Consider the following 21,696-nt stretch of genomic DNA (forward strand, 5'->3'; position numbering starts at 1 on the left):
GTGATCACTCGTATAGGCATGTTACAGTGCATAAATGCTTTGTGATATTAAGAAATAAAGGTAACTATCAACGTGAAAACTAGCCTGGATGCCAGACTGTTTCCAGGGCCTACCCAGACCAGTTTCTCGACTCCATGCCCAAGGAAGTTATAATCAGTTAGGGACTGTACGATATTTACCGGGGGGGGAGGGCTGGTGCACTGGGGGGGAGGGTCATTGAAAAAATTTTTGGCCTGGGGGGAGGGCCATGGAAAAAATTTTGAGCCGGGGGAGGGCCATCGAAAAAAAAAATCGGCCTGGGGGGGAGGGCCACCGAAAAACTTTTGTAAAATATGGCGTCGCGTAGTACCGAATTACAAGAAAGACGCCGTAAATTCCCGAATATAGTACGCACTTTTTACATTTTTCAAAATCCCAGAAGTGTCTCGGGCCGTCGCCAAAGTCGCGGTGCGTACTTTATTTGAGTTTTCTGCCGACAAATCCGTGGACAACCCAGGAATATAGCGGAACACCGGCACGGGGAGCTTGGAACATCGATCGTCTATAGCATGTTTAGATAAGAATATTGACGAGTGGAAATAAAGTTAAACTTCAATAAATGAACATATTTCCTGTGACTATCGTCGATATTGACACCAAGTTGCGGTAAAAAGAAGAAGTCACCCACGGTAAGAAAATGTAGGTCTCTGGCAATGACGCCCGGCGCTTTGTCATGCCGACAGGATCGTTCCCCATGCAGCTAGCCGGCGCCGATCTCAGTAGAACCCCGGCAAAAATATAACCTCCCGTAAGTACACATACAATAGACATTGTAGGGTTTGTGAGTGGTAATATTTGAAATGGTCCGCAAGCCGTGAACGTTCTTGATCGTCGTAACGTAACGTGATAACATAACAGTTGTGCCTCGACTGATGGTCACCATTTCAAATACACTTCCGGCTTGAGTTCAACTCAGGAATCTTCAACAAAGATTATGCCCATGTCGTTTCAAAGGTTCAGAAATTGTTAACCATGTTTCACTTCGTATCACAACTATTTTTAAATCTTGATAAATGCCACAGGAAATTACTTTGTAGCGGGCTACACCAGCCAGTACGACGTGAAAATTCCAGCTAGATATACTCCTACTCGACTGTTCGGCAAGCTACAATGATAGGGGCGGAGTTAACTTAAAATGTAGTCTTTGATGAAATCTTACCGCCCGGCCGGTGGGTGGGGTGTTACACCTACAGCTGAAGAACACAGAGAGGGCCGTGGCATGCGCAGCGCTGAGGACAGCTTTCCAGAACATGGACCCCGAGAAGGAAGTCTTTCCTTCCTCTGAACAGACTTTACTTATCAGTTTTACTGAGTACAAATTAATACATGTGTTTATTCCTTTGATTTTGTGACAAAAACATCTATCACATAACGAGAGATTACTTGAAACGCAGTCAAACTTGTCACTTTCTCCTGTTTGGAATCGCAAGTCCCATTGATCCCAGTAGTCTTTTGTTGTTGTGTTAATTGGTTTCGGTGTCAAATTTTAAATTCGGTAGCACCTCTACGCCCAAATACTCCGCCCAGTTCTCCGCCTGTATGATTGTTGCTCTCCTTGGGTCGATCGCGCGGGCGCTATTAAAGAAATGTTCGGCGCATTTCGTATTAAAAATATTAAAGCTACGTACTTGTACATTAACATTCAACTACCCCCCCCCCGTTACCGACATAATCAATATTGAAATATTGTCTTTTTTTCACGAATCGTTATTGACCATAATTTGCTTGCTTGATCACCAACACTCCAAAGCTGGATCCAAATCTGTGCGTTTCGCCGCACTTGCCTTACCTTTCGATGCGGTGGTGACGGCAAGTCGGCTGCGGCCGGCGGTGAAAACAAGGCCGAACTTGAAACGTTTCCCGCTACGTTACCATAGAATCACGTAGTACACGGCGTGAATCTAGTTTTTAACCATTTCAAATTTGTTTGGAACGACGAACTGTCTTTAAGACATACATACTAATGTTCACTGTGGTACCGGCCGTGCGAAGAAGGGGTGCGTACTTAATTCGAGTTTTTCCATTTTACGTTTCAGACGGGAATATTTGTCTCCCACCAGCCCCAAGTCGGGGGTGCGTACTTTAATCGAGATGCGTACTTCATTCGGGAATTTACGGAGGGAGAAAGAGACATGGACTGGAAAAATGGGGGGGAGGGCCACCGAAAAATTTTTTTGGGGTGGGGGGAGGGCCATTGAAAAAAATTTTGAGCCGGGGGGAGGGCCACCGAAAAATTTTTTGAGCCGGGGGGAGGGCCATGGAAAAAAAATTTTACCGGACCATTTTGCACCAGCCCTCCCCCCCCGGTAAATATCGTACAGTCCCTTAGAACCTGATTCACACGATGGCTAATAACTGTGGGCCTAGCGTGCTAGTGGTCTGGCATCCAGGCTTAGGGCTAGGTGAATACGTTAGAATCTGTGTATTTCTGTTCACCATCCAAAGAAAAAGGGGTGGGGCTTGCTAGATAGGCCAGGTCTTTTGCCCAAATTACTGACTCCAGTAGGTGAAAATCCCCGGGACTAGCTTAGTTGGCCAGGCGGCGACAGAGGCTCACAGTGCCGAAGAAAAATTCAGCTTTTACGGTGCCTGAGAGCCTTGTGACCACACTGTTACCCTATCTACCCTCATGTATAAATATTGAAATAAGATTGAAGGGGGGAAATCAGTCCAGAGAAAACCTTATCCTAGACTTTCTACCTTTCGTTGGCAACTTAGAAATCTTTCACCGGTTATTTCTGACCTTTGGAGAGTACCTTTGAGACGTTTGACCGTTAGACAGTGGCCGCAGGTGGCCGGAGAGACACTTCAAAACTCCCACACTTTCTGCACATCCTCCCAACTTCGGCCATCTTGGGACGTGGGAAGTTAGAGGGGTGGTACTTTTAATCGATTGAATTGTTTTACCTACAAAAACAGAATTAAAGAAAATTTCACCAACAACTATGAAAGAACATATTATATTTAATACAAAGATATAATTTTTTCTATTGCTTTCGCTTTTTATGGGAAGGATCATGTGTTCAAAAGATAATTCTATTTTATCACCCCTACCAATTTAGGCTCGTCCAAATTCGGGAAATCACCTTTCGACACTTTCCCGACGGTCATGAAAAGCTAACCAATCAGCAATGATGTAACAGACACCTAGCCAATCATTATCGAGTATTGCAAGACGTCAACAGCTTTCTAACCAATCGTGTCGTCTCATTTCATGCATCTGTGGATAAATTTCGGCCTCTTCGAGTTTCGTGGCACCGCGAAGGAGTGGTTTGCGAAGGAGTCGCTGTGAAAAAAGCCTTCAAGATGGGGATGCGGAGGAAAGTCGGCAGCACCAAGAGCCCGAGCGTCTTCAGCCACGAGTTCGTCATCCAGAATCATGCTGATATCGTGTCCTGCGTGGCTATGTTCATGGTAGTCGGCCTGATGTTCCAGGTAAGGTGTAGCCGCCCTCCCCCTAGTTTCCTACCTGTCTACTCCCATATGGGGCGCTCGCTAAAGCCCTAGAAAACAGATATCGCCATTTATTTTCTCCTCTCATCTTTTCTTGTCACCACAACTCGCCACATCACTCCTTAAGGCCAACAAATACTGTATAGATGGTTAGAAATTTTAGAAGACGCGATGTTTTTTCTCAACAACAACGTAAGCTCTTAGACGCAGCCTCAGTTTCCGTTCCGTTTGCACCATATTTATGTAACGTTATCATATCCATATGGAGAGAAAAATCGGTATAACCAACAACTCTTTTCTTTACGTAACTGGTCGCTTGAGTTCCCTTTTTGTATTGCTGCTGGATTTATTTTTTTAGAGTACTAAAAAGAGGGTGAAATTGAAGATTTTTTTGCGCACTCAACACATTTTCGTGAGTGCCACGTATACTGAGTAGAGTGTAGACAGCAACACCAAGGTTGTGTGAATTTGTGATGGACAAATCTAAATCAGATCAGTTTCAAGATGTCTAGAAAAGAATTCTTAGTGATGCATGTAGCCACACTACACGAAAGATCTACGCAATAGTCAGTTACTGTTTTAAATTGATCCTTAATTTTGCATATATTCCAAATATGGCATATGGTTGATGGGGGCTTCCTAGAAGTACTACATGTGTTGTGGATGTATTGTAGCCTCTACCAGGCTTCAGAAGCGGCTGGAAAGAGTAGAAATTGGCCAAACAGACCAACCCCTTCTGAAGCCAGATAGAGGCTAGTGGATATTCTTCAGGGCACAGAGGTTTTGTTGGTACAATGTATTTCTTTTTTAACTGCAAAAGAGATAGATATTTATTGGCATATTTTTTTAGAGATCTAGATTTGTGAGATACTAGTAGTATCTTTCTTATGAATATGAAATCATGATACTGTGAAAGTGTTTTTGTGGTACATTATGTTTCAACAAAAAACTTTTAAAAACTGCAAATACCAGTACCTCATCACTTTTAATTATGAAAATAAAGGAATTTGCAATAAAGGAATTTGCAAAAAATTACTAGTACCTTGACGTGTAGGAAAGAAGGAGGAACACCTTTTTGTCAAGAAAACTAAACCTACAAGTTCATCCTCTGACTCCTGTCTGTATCATGATACCAATATTATTTTCAGACCGGAAGAAATATGATACATGTTTGTGTTCCATTGTACACATGTTTATATTTCTAAGAAATACCCGCAACAACAAGCCACCAATCAATTTTCATCGCTAATTTTATGTAGTTATGTACACAGTAGTGATACCCAGTCAATGCCTGATGATATGTGTATGTCTTACTATGTTTTTGCTATCTTTGTTGATCAGAAAGGTCTATCTTTGTACATGTCCGTCTACTGTTTCAGTCAGCCTTGTACATGACTTCCTCTATGGAAAAAACAAGGCCCTTCTTTCGTTACATTTCCTAATATGGTAAAACAACCGACATAATCAGACAACCCTTACTTAGTCTCCGACACTGTAAATCTTGAAAAAGTTTACAGTGATTTTATTTTCGCAAAATTATATTTCTTACTTTGAAATCACAACACCACTATATATTTGTACTTGTACTGTACTATAGAACTGTCGCAACCAAAAACTTAAAATCCTGAAAAAACAAAACGGTCCTTTTCCCACCTACCATAAAATAAAACCACAGTGAAAATAAATGAAGTTACGGTATCTTCTGTTTCTATTTGATCAGTGAAACTATCCTAAAGATGTTACAATCTGATGTTGAAGAAAGATAAAGTTACGATAACCCATGACTAATGATATTAAAATTGGACCTTCAAAGAATTTGTTACCCTTTGAATCTATATCAAGACTATACTAAGTATTCAATTGGAATTATTTAGTATGTAGATAATATCTTCGTAATATTATATGTGTATGCCTTGCAGGCAAAATGAAATTATAGCCATTCAGATTGAGGACTAGAGACACTTATGAAAATGTGTTTTGACTGTAATTTCCATTATAGTGCTTACTGCGATGTAATTATTCTTTTACCAAATTGTTCACCTGCGTCAAATACTGGAAATGATATTTCTGATATTGTCAGTTGTTATGGCAACAAAATTTTCATATGCTCCTTCATAATTGCAACCTTTTTGGTACCCTTATTAGTAGAGCTAGTACCAGATGTGGCTAGTAATACAAGGCTTGCATAATATTGTTTTTAAGACTCTTAAAAACAATATTATGCTTAGACTATGCTGGTAAAAAAAAGCTGGTAAAATTAGCCAGTAATAAACACGAAAGCTCTTAAATTAAGAGCTTTTGTGTTAATTACTGACTCAATAATATTCTAGTAATTTTACCAGCATTTTTCAAATTGCATGTGAACTGTTTACCAACATGCAATTTTGTATATGCCATGTGTTAAGGCTGGACCTACAAGTGTATGTTCACACTCACAGAAAGTATTTCCAAATTGCAGAACAAATTTTCCCATTCTGCAATATTTCAGAACACTGAAAAAAGTATTTCTACCACTGCATTGCCAGGAGCCCCCCATGCAGACCCTCCTTTGGATGATGGGAACAAGGCACCTGTTACTGTTAGTTCCAATATTTGTATATTTTGCAAACTACAAACAGGGAATGATGGCATGTTGTTGGTTCTTGCAGGTGACACAGCAGACAGCGTCACTGTTCATCACCATGCAGCATAACCACACAGAGGTCTTCAACGGTGAGTTAATAATGATGAGACTGAGTTAATGTGTTATGAGTTAATAAGTTAACAACAAGCTTCAAGAGGATCTATGGCCAAAAGTTACCGAAAATTGTAACGGAAAATGGTTACTGATACCGTAGGATTCTGGGTTGATGATTTTTCGGGGTATTACCCATAGAATAAAGGACACATCTTGGGGCTTGTTTCTGCACTGTTTTAAATGCCCAGAGTATGAAATACTGATGTAGTTGTGCTTATGGAAACAATAAGTTTTGTGTCAATATCACACAGATTGACTTATTGAGAACATTTCCTGATTTTCTGCCCTGAAATTGCATTCTGTATCTGAATCGGTATAGCCGGTATAACTGCCCTTTGGCATAACACACCAGCTTCAAACTCTAATTGCATGAAACTAAAAAATGTACTCCTGGAGTCCACAAAAAAACTGCTGTTCCTGACCCTTTTTTTTCTTCACCCCCCACCCACCGCAGACACAGACCCGCCCACGGAGGTGACGTACTACACCAACGGCCGTAAGGACTTCTGCAGCGTGTTTTTCTACCTGCTGATCGCCATCGTGCTGCACGCCGTGGTGCAGGAGTACATCCTGGATGTGGGTTGTGATTTCTTGTTACATGTTATGTTACTAATATGTTGTACAAAAAGATATGCAGGGACCTCCCTAAACAATGGAGCAGTGGAGCTCCTCCACCCAGTCCTTATCTCAGCTCCACCCTGTTAATTTTCAAAACTAGTGTTTTTACACCCTTTTCCAGGGTTCTTTGGTCAAATTTACCGATATTTCGCACTCTCCTCCATTCTGTCCTAAATTTCTGGGGAGATCCCTGATATGCAGTGCATAAGCCAGAGAAATTTAAGGGTTTGAGGGTTTTCTACCAAGTTGGCAAGCATCATATTGGTATGCTTGTCTCCTATAGTTTTTCCCACAGATGTTGATATTGACATGAAGTATTTGAGCATTGCACAATCCAAAGTTCCCAGATGTATTGTGGTTCAGCATGGGGGAAAATGATATTGATATTGATACAAACATGTGGTACGCACTATTCTGTAAAAAGTTGGCTATTTGCGTATTCATTGAAGCATAATCTATTAGAAAATAGCACTACCTTCTGGTCTTAAGAACTCCTTTAATACAATTTTTTCCATGTGTTGTGCAGAAGGTGAATCGCCGCCTGCACCTGTCGAAGGTGAAGCACAGCAAGTTTAATGAGTCTGGTCAGCTGGTCATCTTCTACGTGGCCTCGGTCATCTGGGGGTCAAACATCATCTTCGAGGTTTGTCCATTTCTCAGCAAAGACCACAGCCTGGGTGCCATCTAAATGTCCAAGCAGATCCCTTTCGGTGGTTGGCAAGACAGTATCCATTAGCCAGAGGAGTTTGTACAGCCACCAAAGGATCGATCTATGGTGGCTAATGTACACCAATGGACACTGCCTTTCCACCATATGATCTGCTTGGAGATTAGGTGCCATCCTTGTTACCAGGTAGTTTACATCCGTTAGGTAGCGACCAGGTTGGTACCCAGGCTGCAAAAACCACTAATACTAGGCTTTTCTATCTTAATACATGTGGGAATTATGTTAAAGTCATCTAGCTGAGTTGTAGACCTTAAAAACACACATTGGCAGGCCATGCCAACATCTGAAGTGTCCATTTAGTCCAAAACTAGAAAATTCTATATGATGGAAACTGGTGAACACTACATGTACCTTATGCATCTTTTGCTTCATGATATGTTGCAAAAAATTGTTAGTTGTACCAACAAAGACAATAGCTTTAATTCCTAAAGCAGAGTTTCCAACCACCAGATCTTGTACAGTACCTAGAAATGACAGTTGTTTTGTTTGTTGAAATGTTTTCAGGACAAGCATTTCTACATTGTTTTGTAAGACTGAGATGTATCTTTTGATGTATTTTATTTTTATTTTGCAAAAAACTGTTGATTGTATACGTAACAAGAAGGACAAATTTGTTTCCAGGAGAACTACATCACGAACATAGCCCAGCTGTGGGAGGGTTACCCCCACACAGACATGCTGTTTCAGACCAAGTTCTTCTACATCTGCCAGCTGGCTTACTGGGTTCACTGCTTCCCAGAACTCTACTTCCAGAAAGTCAAGAAGGTAAAGAATTCCTTCAGACATGTTTTAGTACCCTGTTTCATCCTTGGTAGGAAAGAAATCTTTTCTACCACCTTCCATACTGTTTTCTCTACTACCCTTCTTCATTGAGTGTTTTGAGTGCTCTTATTTTTTGTAGGATAACTAGCTCCCATGTTTTTTCCTACCTTTCTTCCATCCTTCCTCCCCCTTCTCTCCTTTCTTTCTTTCTTACCTTTCTTCCCTCTTTCCTTCCTTTCTTTATTTGTTCCTTCCCTTCCCTAGCCTCAGGCCCTCCCAACTTTCCTCCGTTCTTTCTTACCTTCCTTCCTTTCATTCGCTCCTTTCCTACCTACCTTCCTTTTTTTAAGAAGATTTTGTGTCATGAATTGATCATTCTGTCCTTGTCACCAGGATGAGATGCCTGCCCGGGTGCAGTATGCCTCCCTGTACCTTGTCTTCATCGGCGCCACCTATGCTCTCAAGTGAGTACTACACCCTTGTCCTGATCTTCTCTTACATAATTCTAACTATAGATGTACACCACAGGAAGCTGGAACATTGTCTTTCCATTCAGTTGGTGCTATTTAGGCCCACTCTAGACGAAGCATTTCGCGACAGCGGTAACTGCTGACAGCGGCACGCCGACAGCGGGAACGCCGTCTAGAGAGGATTGCCGACAGCGTAGTCCCGCTGTCATGAAATTTTCTGCCGACAGCTCCGAAATTGTCGGCCGACAACTCAGCGGGAGTCCCGACAACTTTAAAGTGCGTATAGAGAACTCGCGACAGCGGGAGGTCAGAGTTCAGCGATTAGCATATGGCGCGGATTGATTAGCATATAGCGCGGGGCATTAGAACTCTCTCTCATTGATCAAAATGGCCAGGTATGTAATCGTATGCGATTTGCAGAGAATCGCACAGCGAGTTTCGTCGTCCAAGGAGACGAAAGTCGAAGGCTGCGAGTTTCTTCACCTAAGACCCAAAGCAATGGCAGCGGTGAGGTAAGCAGGGTGTATTCTTGCTGCGCGACGTGTCAGCAACATCTCCCGGTAACTCAACCGTCTCCTGCGTGCACCCCTTGCTCGTCGCCTCATATTGGACAAGACGCCAGTGACTAACATAAAGAAAAACATCTGACACACGGCGAGGAAAAACATTGGCGGCTCCCCGCCATTTTGGATTTCGCGCGTTAGAACATTAGAACATTCGGATGTTCGATGCTCGATGCGAAGTCATTTGTGTGTATAAAGACGTCGCGACAGCGGCGTCCCGACAGCGGGAAATATCGCCGCTGTCGCGAAATGCTTCGTCTAAACTGGGCCTTAGTCACTGTAAAAAAATGAAGTCTTTGCTGTATAGTTTCTTTCTTTCTTTATTGAAATTGGAGCAAGACAGTAGTCAGTACACAAGGCAGCCACTAGCTGATAATGTGACCACACATATTATATAGTTTCTTTCATTGATTGCTTTTGACAATGTCCGTGAATAACAAAACAAACCTGGTCACCCTCATGGCTCCAAAATTAGCATTTGAGGCTATCATAGGATGCCTAGGCCTGTTTTTTTCACCCTATCGCTTTCTATTGTTTGTAAAAGAACCAACAAATGAAATTGGTGTGGCCTTAGTAATAAGACTAGCCATAGGCCTTAGCATATACTAGTTGTAGGGATAAAGAGATATAACGAGATCAAAAGAAAGGGAATAAAGGAGATAGAAAGCAGTCAGGAAAACTACACTAAACCCACTACAAATATTTTTTCTGTGTTGTTGATTCTGACCTGTATGATTTTCCCCAGCCTGACTCGTGTTGGCCTGTGCTGTATGGTGATCCACTACTTCATGGAGGCTCTGTTCCATGTGTCCCGCATGCTGTACTACAGCGAGAAAATGGACTTCGCCAAAACTGGGTACGGACCGGACTAGATATAGCCTGGTGTTTAGACTATTGTAACTTCACTTGGTTCCTCAGATAGCTTATTTTTGCCTTGAACATGTGTCCATTTGAACAATTGTCCTTATTATATTTACCGAAGAAAAACATATTGTTTTTGCTCTGTTTCCTCTTCTTGTCCAAACCAATAAGGTCAATGACCTGAACCAAACATCTGTCACCATAGTAACTAGTGGTGGGTTATATTATGTTGCAATTTTATAGCAGGAGGGATTTAGACTTCTTTCACCATATATATGTGTTTGAGTAAGAATTAACAGAGCAGACCATATGCAAAGGTAAACATTATGCATTTGCCTGGCAAATGTTACCTTTCTAGTCAAACTTTTGTTTGTATCCATCCCAGTTTCTCCATCTGGGCCGTGCTGTTCGTGATCGCCCGTTTCCTGACCGTGACGCTGGCCGTGCTCACCTTCTGGTTCGGACTGGGCCGCGCAGAAAACCAGACCTTTGACCTGGCCACTGGAAACTTCAACACCTTCCTCATAAGGTAAACTAAGTACTTGTAATGATGATACAACAGAAAACGAAGAGGAAACATTGACAAAATGGCATTTTTCTGTGCACAGGGAAAGGTGAATAGAACTTAACCATTGTGAACTTTCACCAAAAGCTTTCAGATTAAATTTTAAGTTTTTACTTTTTTTATTTCAGGATCAACTGTCTGGCAGCCATCTCTCTTCTGCAGGTTTGGAAGGTGTTTGATGATGTCATGATGAATCAATGATGTCATGATTAATCAGTGATGTCATGATTTTGATTCCAGGATCAACTGCCTGGCGGCCATCTCCATGTTGTTCAATGATGTCATGACTAATCAGTGATTTTGATTCCAGGATCAACTGTCTGGCAGCCATCTCCATGTTGTTCAATGATGTCATGACTAATCAGTGATTTTGATTCCAGGATCAACTGCCTGGCAGCAATCTCCCTGCTGCAGGTTTGGATGATGTCATGATTAATCAATGATGTCATGACTAATCAATGATGTCATGATTAATCAATGATGTCATGACTAATCAGTGATTTTGATTCCAGGATCAACTGCCTGGCAGCGATCTCCCTGCTGCAGGTTTGGATGATGTCATGATTAATCAATGATGTCATGACTAATCAGTGATTTTGATTCCAGGATCAACTGCCTGGCAGCGATCTCCCTGCTGCAGGTTTGGATGATGTTTGATGATGTCATGATTAATCAGTGATGTCATGATTTTGATTCCAGGATCAACTGTCTGGCAGCCATCTCCATGTTGTTCAATGATGTCATGACTAATCAGTGATTTTGATTCCAGGATCAACTGCCTTGCAGCGATCTCCCTGCTGCAGGTTTGGATGATGTGGAACTTCCTGAACTTCCAGCTGCGGCGGTATCGGGAGGCCACGGCCGCCAAGCAGAAGGCCAAGCAGCGACAGAAGGAGAGGAGAGAGGCCAAACTGCAGGGTAAGGAAGTTTTTGTATATTTCTTACGTAGCTGCCATGTGCATGTTTATCAATATCTGCTGGACCCCTATGCTGTCTTTCATAGGTTTTTTTTTGTGGAGAACCTACATAAATCTTGCAAAAAATGAAAATATAACTTTAGAATGAAACTATCGCAAAGGGAAAATCATAACTTCACAAAATCTGTCCCTCATTAAGTGAGAAGTAGTGTCTCGGGGTTATGAGTTTCAAAATTTTTCAGGAAGAACACCAGACCCCTGCTGTGGTCATGTTTTTGGGATTCAATGCGTGACTTTGCCACGAAAGTTGCCCTTCTGTACCTGACCCCTATGCTGTGAAAAAGTCCTGGTGAGAAGCCTGAGACGACTGCTTTACTCATTTTCTACCCTGTTCCAGCTGCCAAGAAGAGGGGCAGCGAAGCCTCCTCAGATGAGGGAGGTGACACGGACGTGAGCCTGACTCCTCGCGCCAACAACAAGGCGGAAAACGGCGGGCCGCGTACTCGCAACCGCGGCGGCAAGAAGCACTAAGGCCGTCCTCAACCTGCAAACCTGCCCACGTTTGTAACCATGTTACATCCCCCTGAACAGAAGTGGTATATTCTAACTTACAGCGCAGATTGGTTGTATCTGGGCTATTCCATTTCTATCCAAGGGGAGGCATTACTGATGAAACTGTAACCAGTGCTTCTTTCATGTAACATCCCCCTGAACAGAATTGGTATATTCCAACTTACAGCACAGCTTGGTTGTATCTGGGCTATTCCATTTCTCTCCAAGGGGAGGTCTTACTGAGGAAAATGGTGTTATACACTGATATTTCCTCAATTCAAACAACACCATGTAAAATCTCGGTACCCCATTCTTTTGATCCATCTTAACTTTTTATGGCAAATTCCTCATCCAGATTATAAGAACTTTCCACCATTAACTCACCATTCCTTGACTTGAATTTGCTCAGTTGAGAAGAAAAGATGGAAAATCAGGCAAGAAAAAGAACGTTCTAAAATATTAACACGAGAACACCCACCTTTGTAATTAATACTACACTGAATGTACATAAAATAAGCATATAATAAGATATGTTCACATAATTGGGAGTTTTATGTCTTTTCACCATTCTGTGAGTTTTTGAGAGGGTTTCACTCTATTCATTACTTAAATCTGCAAGAACACAGTAGTTTGGGTATTATTAAATAAATAGGCTTACAGTAAAGATCTTTAAATGAAGACTTCAAGAAGTTAAAGCTGTAAAATAATGCGCATCTTTCTAATTAAGGTTTTACACACTTTGACCTTTCAACTTTGACCTATGACCAGCTGACCTTTACCCTCGTGTCAGCATGTGACCTCCGGAACTTATAAGCATTTTGCAATTGGCAAAATTGATAGATTTAATAATAGTAACAGACAGAAATAGAGATCAGAGTATAAGAAGACAATATGAAAATAGTATACAGTTTTTTGCTACGCAAAACTGTATAAAGTCAGGACATTCTGAAATGAGGACACTGATATCAGTTACATAGACGTAATATTATATAATTGATAATAAATGACTAATGTTGTAAAATGTGGCAGCGATGAAAAGTCACAGAAACAGAAACACAACAGTCAACTTGACGTAACAAATACAAGAGAATGGTTTTGTGATACCAGACACAAATCTACAAAAATCCTACTCTAGACTTTATCAGAAGCAATTCCTCATGGAAATACTTAGAAATGTTGAGAAGGGAAAAACAGCTGCAGTTTACTACTTCTCAGATAGGGGGCAGTGTTGTGTAATTGAAGCCAAAAGTGCTTGAAATAGTAGGCTTATATAGGGATGTAGAATAGTTTAGGTGGAATGGGAATTAGAGTCAGTGTAGGGTTGCTACATTATCAATGATATCCAGTTCTTTACAAATACATTTAAAATTGCATTGACTTGCACGTACCTATCATATAGGTATGTCTCTATTTTTGCAATTTTTCCAATGAAAGTGAGAAGAAGTAAGTGGCCATAAAATGAAACAAAGAAAGAATTAAGCATCGTTCTTGAGCTGATAGAAGTAATACTTAAATCTCTCGATATTGATACGGTAAATCGGGAAATATCTGCTGTCTTTTCAACTTTCTGGTTGTGGTAACTTCCTTGTACCTTGTACATTACACATCTTCCACAAAAATGGATTAAAGTGAAACTGGTGATAGTCAATAATTTCTAAAAATTAGGGTGCTCTTTTTTTAAAGGAAAATGAGCAACTTTAAATACCGTCGTCATCTTAAAGGCATCCAGTGCAGTTTTAGGGCTTGGAAACCTGATTTTTCAAAGTCAATATTCTAGTTGTTTATCTACATACTGAGTTGAAACCACACTGTCCCAATGTATATTGACCCTCTTGGAGCAAAAATTCTGACGGAAAATGTAACTGGAAGGGCCTTTGGCTAATTTTTTGGGTACCTCCCAGAAAATAAAGGACTCATATCTTGCGGTTTGTTTCTGCAGTTGTAAAAGCCCCAAGTGTGAAATACTGACTCTAATGTGCTAATGTCAAGCAGTATGTGTGAATATGACAAAGATTGCCTTATTCAGAATATCTCCATTTTTGCTGCCATGAAATCGCATTGGATGCCTTTAAGCATTACATGATAGCAAGAAAGAATATATTCCAGTGTATACGTCAATGGGCATGTAGAATGCTTATAGTTATACTGAACATAAATAATTGAGCTTTCTCAGCTGTGCTCTGTTGCAATAGTAGCAGACCATCCGGTTAAATGCTCTGCCATGATTGGTCAGATAAAGATGATCTAATTAAGTTCAGGCAAACACTTTGTGCCAGCTGTTGGTCTCAATAATGTTGACCATAGAACCCTTCTGAGAGAAGAAAGAAAAAAAGAACAAAAAGTGAAAAAGCGGTACTTTTCCGCAGATGTCTTTAATGTTTTCATGTAAACAAGAGTTTGTTTGTATCACAACAAAGAATGGACACTGATGGTAGCTGTTTACTTATTAGTGTTTTATTAACTGTTGTATAATGTAAACAGGCATGTCTGTATCATGTGGAATTGTATGGAGAAAGAAGACAACTTGTCATAACTCTACAAGCTTATGGCTAACTGTACAAGTCTGTCATGTTTTTCAAGACAGTTTGTAGTTGCTTGTTACCATGGTAACTCTTGTTGCCATGGCAACTGTATCCATGGCAACTGCATAGCTACTCTACAGACCTTTCTCTGTGTGGTATTTTTTACGAGGAACCTCAGAGATGTGTTTTTTCCTCTTTGTAATGTGACAAAGACTTGATAATACTGATGAATTTGGACACTTAAGTTGATGTGTAAGTATACACAAGAAGTTGACTATGTTTTGGGGGATGTATTGTGTATTAAGTGCCATAGTGATGTCCCAATGTAATTAATGTTCAATTGTTTTGTGGATTTGTATGATTGAGTATATCACTTATTGTCATACCTGGGCCGCGATAATGTTCGAAACAGGTGTTCCAGCATGTGTGATAACTAGTCATATCACATGGGGTTCTAACACTTATCACAAAGACTTCGGGTTCCATAGTTCTATAGAATGATCTGACCACATTTTCAAAAATTTGAATACCAGATTGGAACATTACAATTGATGGTGTTAACAATATTTTGCTTAGGGACACCAAACTTTGACACACTTCACATTGAAATGTTTGCTTTTTCGTAAAAAGTTGGCTTTTTCGTAAAAAGTAAAAAATACAAATTGTAGCACCATATATATTCATTCACTGTTATGGAAAAAATAAATGTTTTTTGTCTCATCTTGCAATAATCTTTGGTACTGTGATCGTAACTGAGGTGGTGAAAAATGGTGCTTTTTTTGGCCCTATGTGGTGGAATATATTGTACGTAATCTCTCACATTTTGACGTACCTTTATTGCCGTATCTGTCATCTATGTAGTGATTATTCTAATAATATAGTAGGATAGGGGTTATGATATTTATCCAGATATGTATATTTAGTGGTTCACGCTGTTGATTTAGTTAGTGTATCGGTATATGATATTATGAAATGTGTACTTATAATTAGTTTGTGACTAATGGAAAGGGAAGAAAAGAGGCTACTGTGTAACCATGGCGACAGGTCACATGATAGCTATGTAGTACTTAATTGGCTAGTGCTTATACTTGTTTATCTGTTTCCATGGTAATCTTAACTCAGTCTGCTGTAACAGCCTTTCTGATTGGCCAGAACCGTGTTCTATGTATCAAAACTTATTATCAGGACCAATCGGGTCACTGGTTGAAATGGACATTATTTTTACAGGTTGGAACTTCTGTGTCCTAAAGATTGCCTTGGTGCAGCGTTGTGTAATGGTTGACTGTTGTAACATTACAATCAATGTTTAACTGTTCTGTGCTTAAGTGTCATACTTCTTAAAAATGATGAGAATTCTCTACTAAACTACAAAAATGTATGTAAGGTAAATTTTTGTGTTTTGCTCAGTAAAATGAGTATCAGTGGTGGGTGCAAGTTCAGCTTGGTCTGGTCTATGAAAGTCATAAAAAATTCTTTTTCTTTAATCCTAACAAAACACAACTATGGAAATTGCTCTTCAGATATCTTATTAAGTAATCTGGCCATTAAAGTAAAAAATAACCCTGAATCAAACTAGATTAGCCTAAATTGACATACATTTGTATGATTGTAAATTGAAAGCTATACATCACTCCAGTATACAATTCAAAAATAATGTGTAGCACTGACAGAGACCTGTACTCAATGATGTTTGTTCTCCAAAATATGGTACTGTGCTAACGGTTACTGTCATCAGGTTCAAACCTAGACCTGATCCTCAGGACTTGTGCCTGATCAAGCCGAACAGGTACCCACCCCTAAGGCCACACCAATTTAATTTCTTGGTTAACGGATTCGCCGCTTCATTTTTTTCTGATTTGCAAATAAAAATAAAAATTCAGAATCAACTGCAAAATGCTCATATTTTGCCCTGAACAGTTGAAAACAGTCCTTTTCATCCTAGTTGTTACAGTTATTCCATCTTTCAATGCAGTGTTATCATTAAAAGTTCAAAATTCATTGTTAAAATTTTGAACCAGCCTGGTGTGTTGACTTCATGGCTCCTATTGTACCATTTTGGGCCATAATAGGATGCCTAGGCCTGTTTTATTTTTATTTTTTTTCGCCCGCCCGCTTCATTATTTTTCTAGAAAAATCCGTTAACCAAGAAATTAAATTGGTGTGGCCTAATGAGTATACATAAGTTTGTTTTCCTTGATGTTCTAAACTGGACTACAGTGAGGATACTACAGTGAAAGACTTGCTACAACAGTTAAGCCTACTAGGACCAAGTCTTTCATGGTTCACAGAGAGTAGAGCTGTTCATTCACTGATATTGATGTACTTTTGGGGAAAGATATTTTGCATCTGTTGTTGACTGAGGTTTTCTGATGTCTGTGAAAGCTCCCACCTTGTTCAGGGGTGATTAAGTGTTCATACACATTTTATGAAAGCGGTATGAATTTTACAAAAAAATTACTTAAACATACAATTGGTAATGGGAATCAAATTTGATGAAAATCCCTTAGGTGAAACATGAAATTTGTGTTTTTTCTCAAACTAATTGCTATGTTTTAAGTATGATTTATCTATGAACTTCATGAAATTGGCATAAATGCTTGAACATCGCTGTTTTTTCTGCACATCTGTGGCTTGAGCTTGTGTCAGCTGTGAAGGAAGGATAAATATTTGTGTCAATAAATTTTTTCTCAGTGATTGAAGAGTCTGGTCTTTTCTACATGCTGTTGGCACTCACGTGACTATATATATATATGTACAACGTTAGAATCGTCCGCCTTGTTGGGCGCTTAACTCAGAAGATACCTCAGTAGAACGCACTGCGCCTGCGCGAAACTCCATAGGACTTCCACAAAACGTCTTGTTCAAAATTTATTCACGTATTTAAGGATACCATCCCTACTATAGTTTTCACATGTTGGAAAAGATATCGTCCGCAACAGGCAAAATCCTGGTGCAACGTAGACTAACTTCTAACGAAAACCGTGAAAAATCCTTAGGATTCCATTCAAATTACTGATGTGATTTCAAAAACTCCTAAAACTCTGTGCTTTGCTTGTCGTCTGTATTATGTATTGTCTGGTGGCGACATGAATATATATATATAAAGTGTCACTTGAGTGTGTCGCCACCGCGTCTTGTCATTATATGTTTCAATAAAAAAATAAAAAAAAACTCATGCACCCCTTCCTGTCATCAGTACCGTCTTGCGTCGTGACGTCATTAAAGTGATCTGTCAACGTCCCTGCGTCGCGCGCAGAGCGTCAATGGCGCGAACCCCATTTTCTCCGGACCATTACCCCGCTGTAGAACCGCCGTGGAACATTCTGCACTTGACTTCATCATGTCTGAGTCAAGGACAAGGTCACCTAGCTGAGTCACGCTCTCCACTGCGCAGGCGCAGATATGGTGACGTCATGAGGCGAACGTAAACGTCGTCTGGTTCTGAGAAAAACAAGCCGTTTAGCTGTGATTACATCTGATGTTAGGGGCTCAAACCGATGAGTGTACACGGAAGTTACTTGAACTGCTAGAAAGCAATTTGGTTTTTTGACGAGTGTCAGGCAAGCAAATCTGTTTCCGCCTATTACTTACCCAGAAATAGGGATCAGTAAAAGTCACCGGCCTTGCAAAAACTCAATCTTTTCGTAGGAAATAGTTTTTCTAGTATCCAGTCACATCCGGGAAGATAAAGATAGACGACAGTTGTGCAAGACTTTGGCGTCAGTTTATTTTCCAAGCAAAGGTTTGGGTTTTGGCTTATTTTTGGCGTGTTTTTAGGTCTTTTTATCGGGGTTTCTCTTTTGCACCGGAATGTGTTGGGTTGGCATGAAAAAATTCCAGTGCAAAAAAAAGGCGAAAAAAGCCTTCAAAACACGCCAAAAATAAGCCAAAACCCAAACCTCTTCTTGGAGAGTATGTCAGGCAAGCAAATCTGTTTCCGCCTATTATTTACACTAAAACCTGAGAATTCTAGGCTTTAAAAGGTATAGGCGGATCAGTAAAAGTCACGGTCAATATGGGGGACCTTGCAAAACTCAATTTTTTTTGTAGGAAATCGTTTTTCTGGGCTCCAGTCATATCCGGGAAGCTAAAATATGATTCTTTATTGACTCAACCATCTCCTTTTAACTCCATGATTCAACAAAAAGTACAGGGATTTTTGTGTGGTCTTCTACAACTAAAGATCTATCAAAGCTTAAAGCTTAATACATGTATGAATAAAGTCATCCTGCGACCAGGATATATGTATGCGGCAAACTACGTTCAGAATATACGACAGCGGCAACAATAAAGGTTTAAAATAGACGGCAGTTGTGCAAGACTTTAGCGTCGGTTTGAAGTTCAAACTTGAAATCTCACTAGAAATATGAGCCAAGCTGTGGCCAAGATGGTGGTCTAGATAAAGTCACTTGTGTTAGAAAATCGATGACACTAAACCAGCGCGCGAAAAGCCTGATAGAACTGGCGTTACGTAATCTGTGTCTAAACAGATATAGTTTGAGATACGGAAACGCTAGCGCTCCGGGCGAAGAAAGAATAAACTGTTACAGCATTATTTTGTATGTCCGGCTTTAGACTGACGACGATTGAATAGTCGTGCGAATGTTTATCGTCGAGATGTTTCCGGCGACGGTATTTCTTGGCCGTCTAAAGAGAATAAAAAAAAAGTCACGTAACTCACATTATACATGTATCAATGAGTATACCAAATTATAATTACAGTCAGACTGACTGTATTTATGTTTACCGAAAGAAAGCATTGTTCTTGCTACGTTTCCTCTTCTTCTCCTTCTCCAAACAGTGACCTCTAAGCTGACTGAACTGTCTCTCACCATGGTAACTGGTGTTGGGTTACATAATGTTGCAATTTTATAGTAGGATGGATTTAGACGAAGGTATACATTATGCATTTGCTTTGCAAATGTTACTTTTCCAGTTGTAATTTGGTATATATGCTCTGAGTCAGACCTGTAACGTTTAATTTGTGATCACCACTACATAACGCCCACTACTGTTGCCTTCCAAAATGCGTTATTCCAAAACACGTTTAGGAATGGACCACGAAAGATCTGCTTGGAGATTATGAACTTTGACTGAGGAACACAAATGGGTCGATTGATTTTTAGCTACAAAGTTCGGTCTAAGGAAAAGAAAATACCGCCTGTAGATTTATCGGACGCAAAGTGTCTTTAATTAGACCGTATGTCCTGATCATTGATCCAGTGAATTTGAGTACAATCATCAGCAACAAATTATAGGTCGGATTAACGCTAACATTTAGAACGTGCCCTCTGTGTGACCTTGGTCGACCCCTGTAGAAGTTCAATAGTGATCAGACCTCGCTCTAACCGCGACGACGGTTGTATTGATTCAATAAATCAATCATCTTATTACAAAGAAACTCGCCAATGGCGTGGAAGGACCGTACTTAGTAATCAGTTTTCCTTTACTTGTCCATCGGGAAAATTTTTACTCTCCAAGCAGAGGTTTAAGCTTTGACTTGTTTGTGACATGTTTTAGGTGTTTATATCGGGCTTTCTTTTTTGTACTGGTGTATTCTTGTTTTCGCCAGTCTAACGCTTGTTGAATACTACCCAGTCTGTCAATGATACTGTGTTGCAAATTTGATATTGCATTGCAGTCACCAAAAGATCTGCTTCGAAACTACGAAATTTTTAATCCGACGTTTTAATCGTGAGGCATATATTGATGTTACCGTGAACTCAAGGCCAATTGACGTTTAGATAGCATATTACTAGTATATCATTTCTTTATCATTACATACTCCACATACTCAAGATCTTAGTCACATCAACAAAAATAGAATAAAATTAATACAGAAAATTAAGGAAACCACAAGAATAACAAAGTAATGTAACGTTAAAATAAACTACGTTTCATTTGGCATTCCGATCCAAAAGCATCACAGAATGACACTATTTTTCGATTGACTGGTATCCGTCCTTGTTTTCTCTCCGTGGTTCTGTTTTCGGTTTATTCGTCTGTTTGCTTGTGTGTCCATAGTTATTTTATTTGAATACAGCAGCGTCGTAGGATGTGTGGGGGAGGTGTTGTTAAAGCAGAGAAATTCGCAATTCACAACAACTCTAAATACGTTTCGGATGTCAGAAATGTTCGATCTCCTGTTCACACTGCGGATAACGCCGGTCCATTAATCAGGACACACGGGGGATGTTCTGTCTCTCCCACAGCTCGTTCAAGGTCACGATAGTTCGATCAACCTTGAGGGGTAATGACCCGACTGGTGTTGGAACATCGGTAGTTCACCTGGCAAGGACAAATGATTTTTTTTATATTCAGAAGAACACTGGTGGATACAAATGAAAGGACACAGCTAGACAAAGTGGCTGCGAACTCAAGTTATTAGTTCAACGTATATTCTCGCAGCCACTTTTACATTGCTTGCTTGCCGCGAAGTTGCTTGGTCGGTTGGTTGGTCGGTCGGTTGGTTGGTTGGTTGGTCGGTCGGTCGGTTGGTTGGTTGGTTGGTTGCTTGGTTGGTTGGTTGCTTGGTCGGTTGGCTGCCTGGCTGGCTGGTTGGCTGGCTGGCTGGCTGGCTGCTTGGTTGCTGGCTTGCTTGGTTGCTTGCCTGCCTGCTTGCTTGCTTGCTCGGTTGCTTGCTTGCTGGCTTGCTTGGTTGCTTGCTTGGTTGCTTGGCTGCTTGCTTGCTTTCTTGCTTGCTTTCTAGCTGGCTTAGTTGCTTGGTTGCTTGCTCGCTTGCTTGCTCGCTTGCTTGCTTGGTTGCCGCTTGGTTGCTTACTTGCTTCCTTTGACGTTGCTTGCTTGCTTGACTTCCTGTATAGACACGGGAACTGCTGCTGACTGCACATGAGGTCAGATGAAGGTCTGAGGATTCATCCTTACTTAAAGCCGTCGGATCGAACCTTCA

At 40.5% G+C, this 21,696-nt stretch overlaps 1 protein-coding gene across 1 annotated transcript; it reads left to right on the forward strand.

Annotated features, from left to right (window-relative positions):
* Positions 1–3,235: 3,235 nt before the first annotated feature.
* On the forward strand, positions 3,236–14,811 carry LOC109473036 (translocating chain-associated membrane protein 1-like). The gene is made up of 10 exons (XM_019772927.1): positions 3,236–3,474; positions 6,141–6,204; positions 6,684–6,805; positions 7,374–7,490; positions 8,196–8,339; positions 8,730–8,800; positions 10,115–10,225; positions 10,616–10,759; positions 11,565–11,713; positions 12,110–14,811. Exons 1-10 carry the CDS (start codon positions 3,346–3,348, stop codon positions 12,241–12,243), a joined length of 1,185 nt encoding a protein of 394 aa, XP_019628486.1. The 5' UTR covers positions 3,236–3,345; the 3' UTR covers positions 12,244–14,811.
* The last annotated feature ends 6,885 nt before the right edge of the window (positions 14,812–21,696 follow it).

This window comes from Branchiostoma belcheri, unplaced genomic scaffold (genome assembly GCF_001625305.1).
Source record: "Branchiostoma belcheri isolate BF01 breed outbred unplaced genomic scaffold, Haploidv18h27 scaffold29, whole genome shotgun sequence".
Classification (NCBI taxonomy): domain Eukaryota; kingdom Metazoa; phylum Chordata; class Leptocardii; order Amphioxiformes; family Branchiostomatidae; genus Branchiostoma; species Branchiostoma belcheri.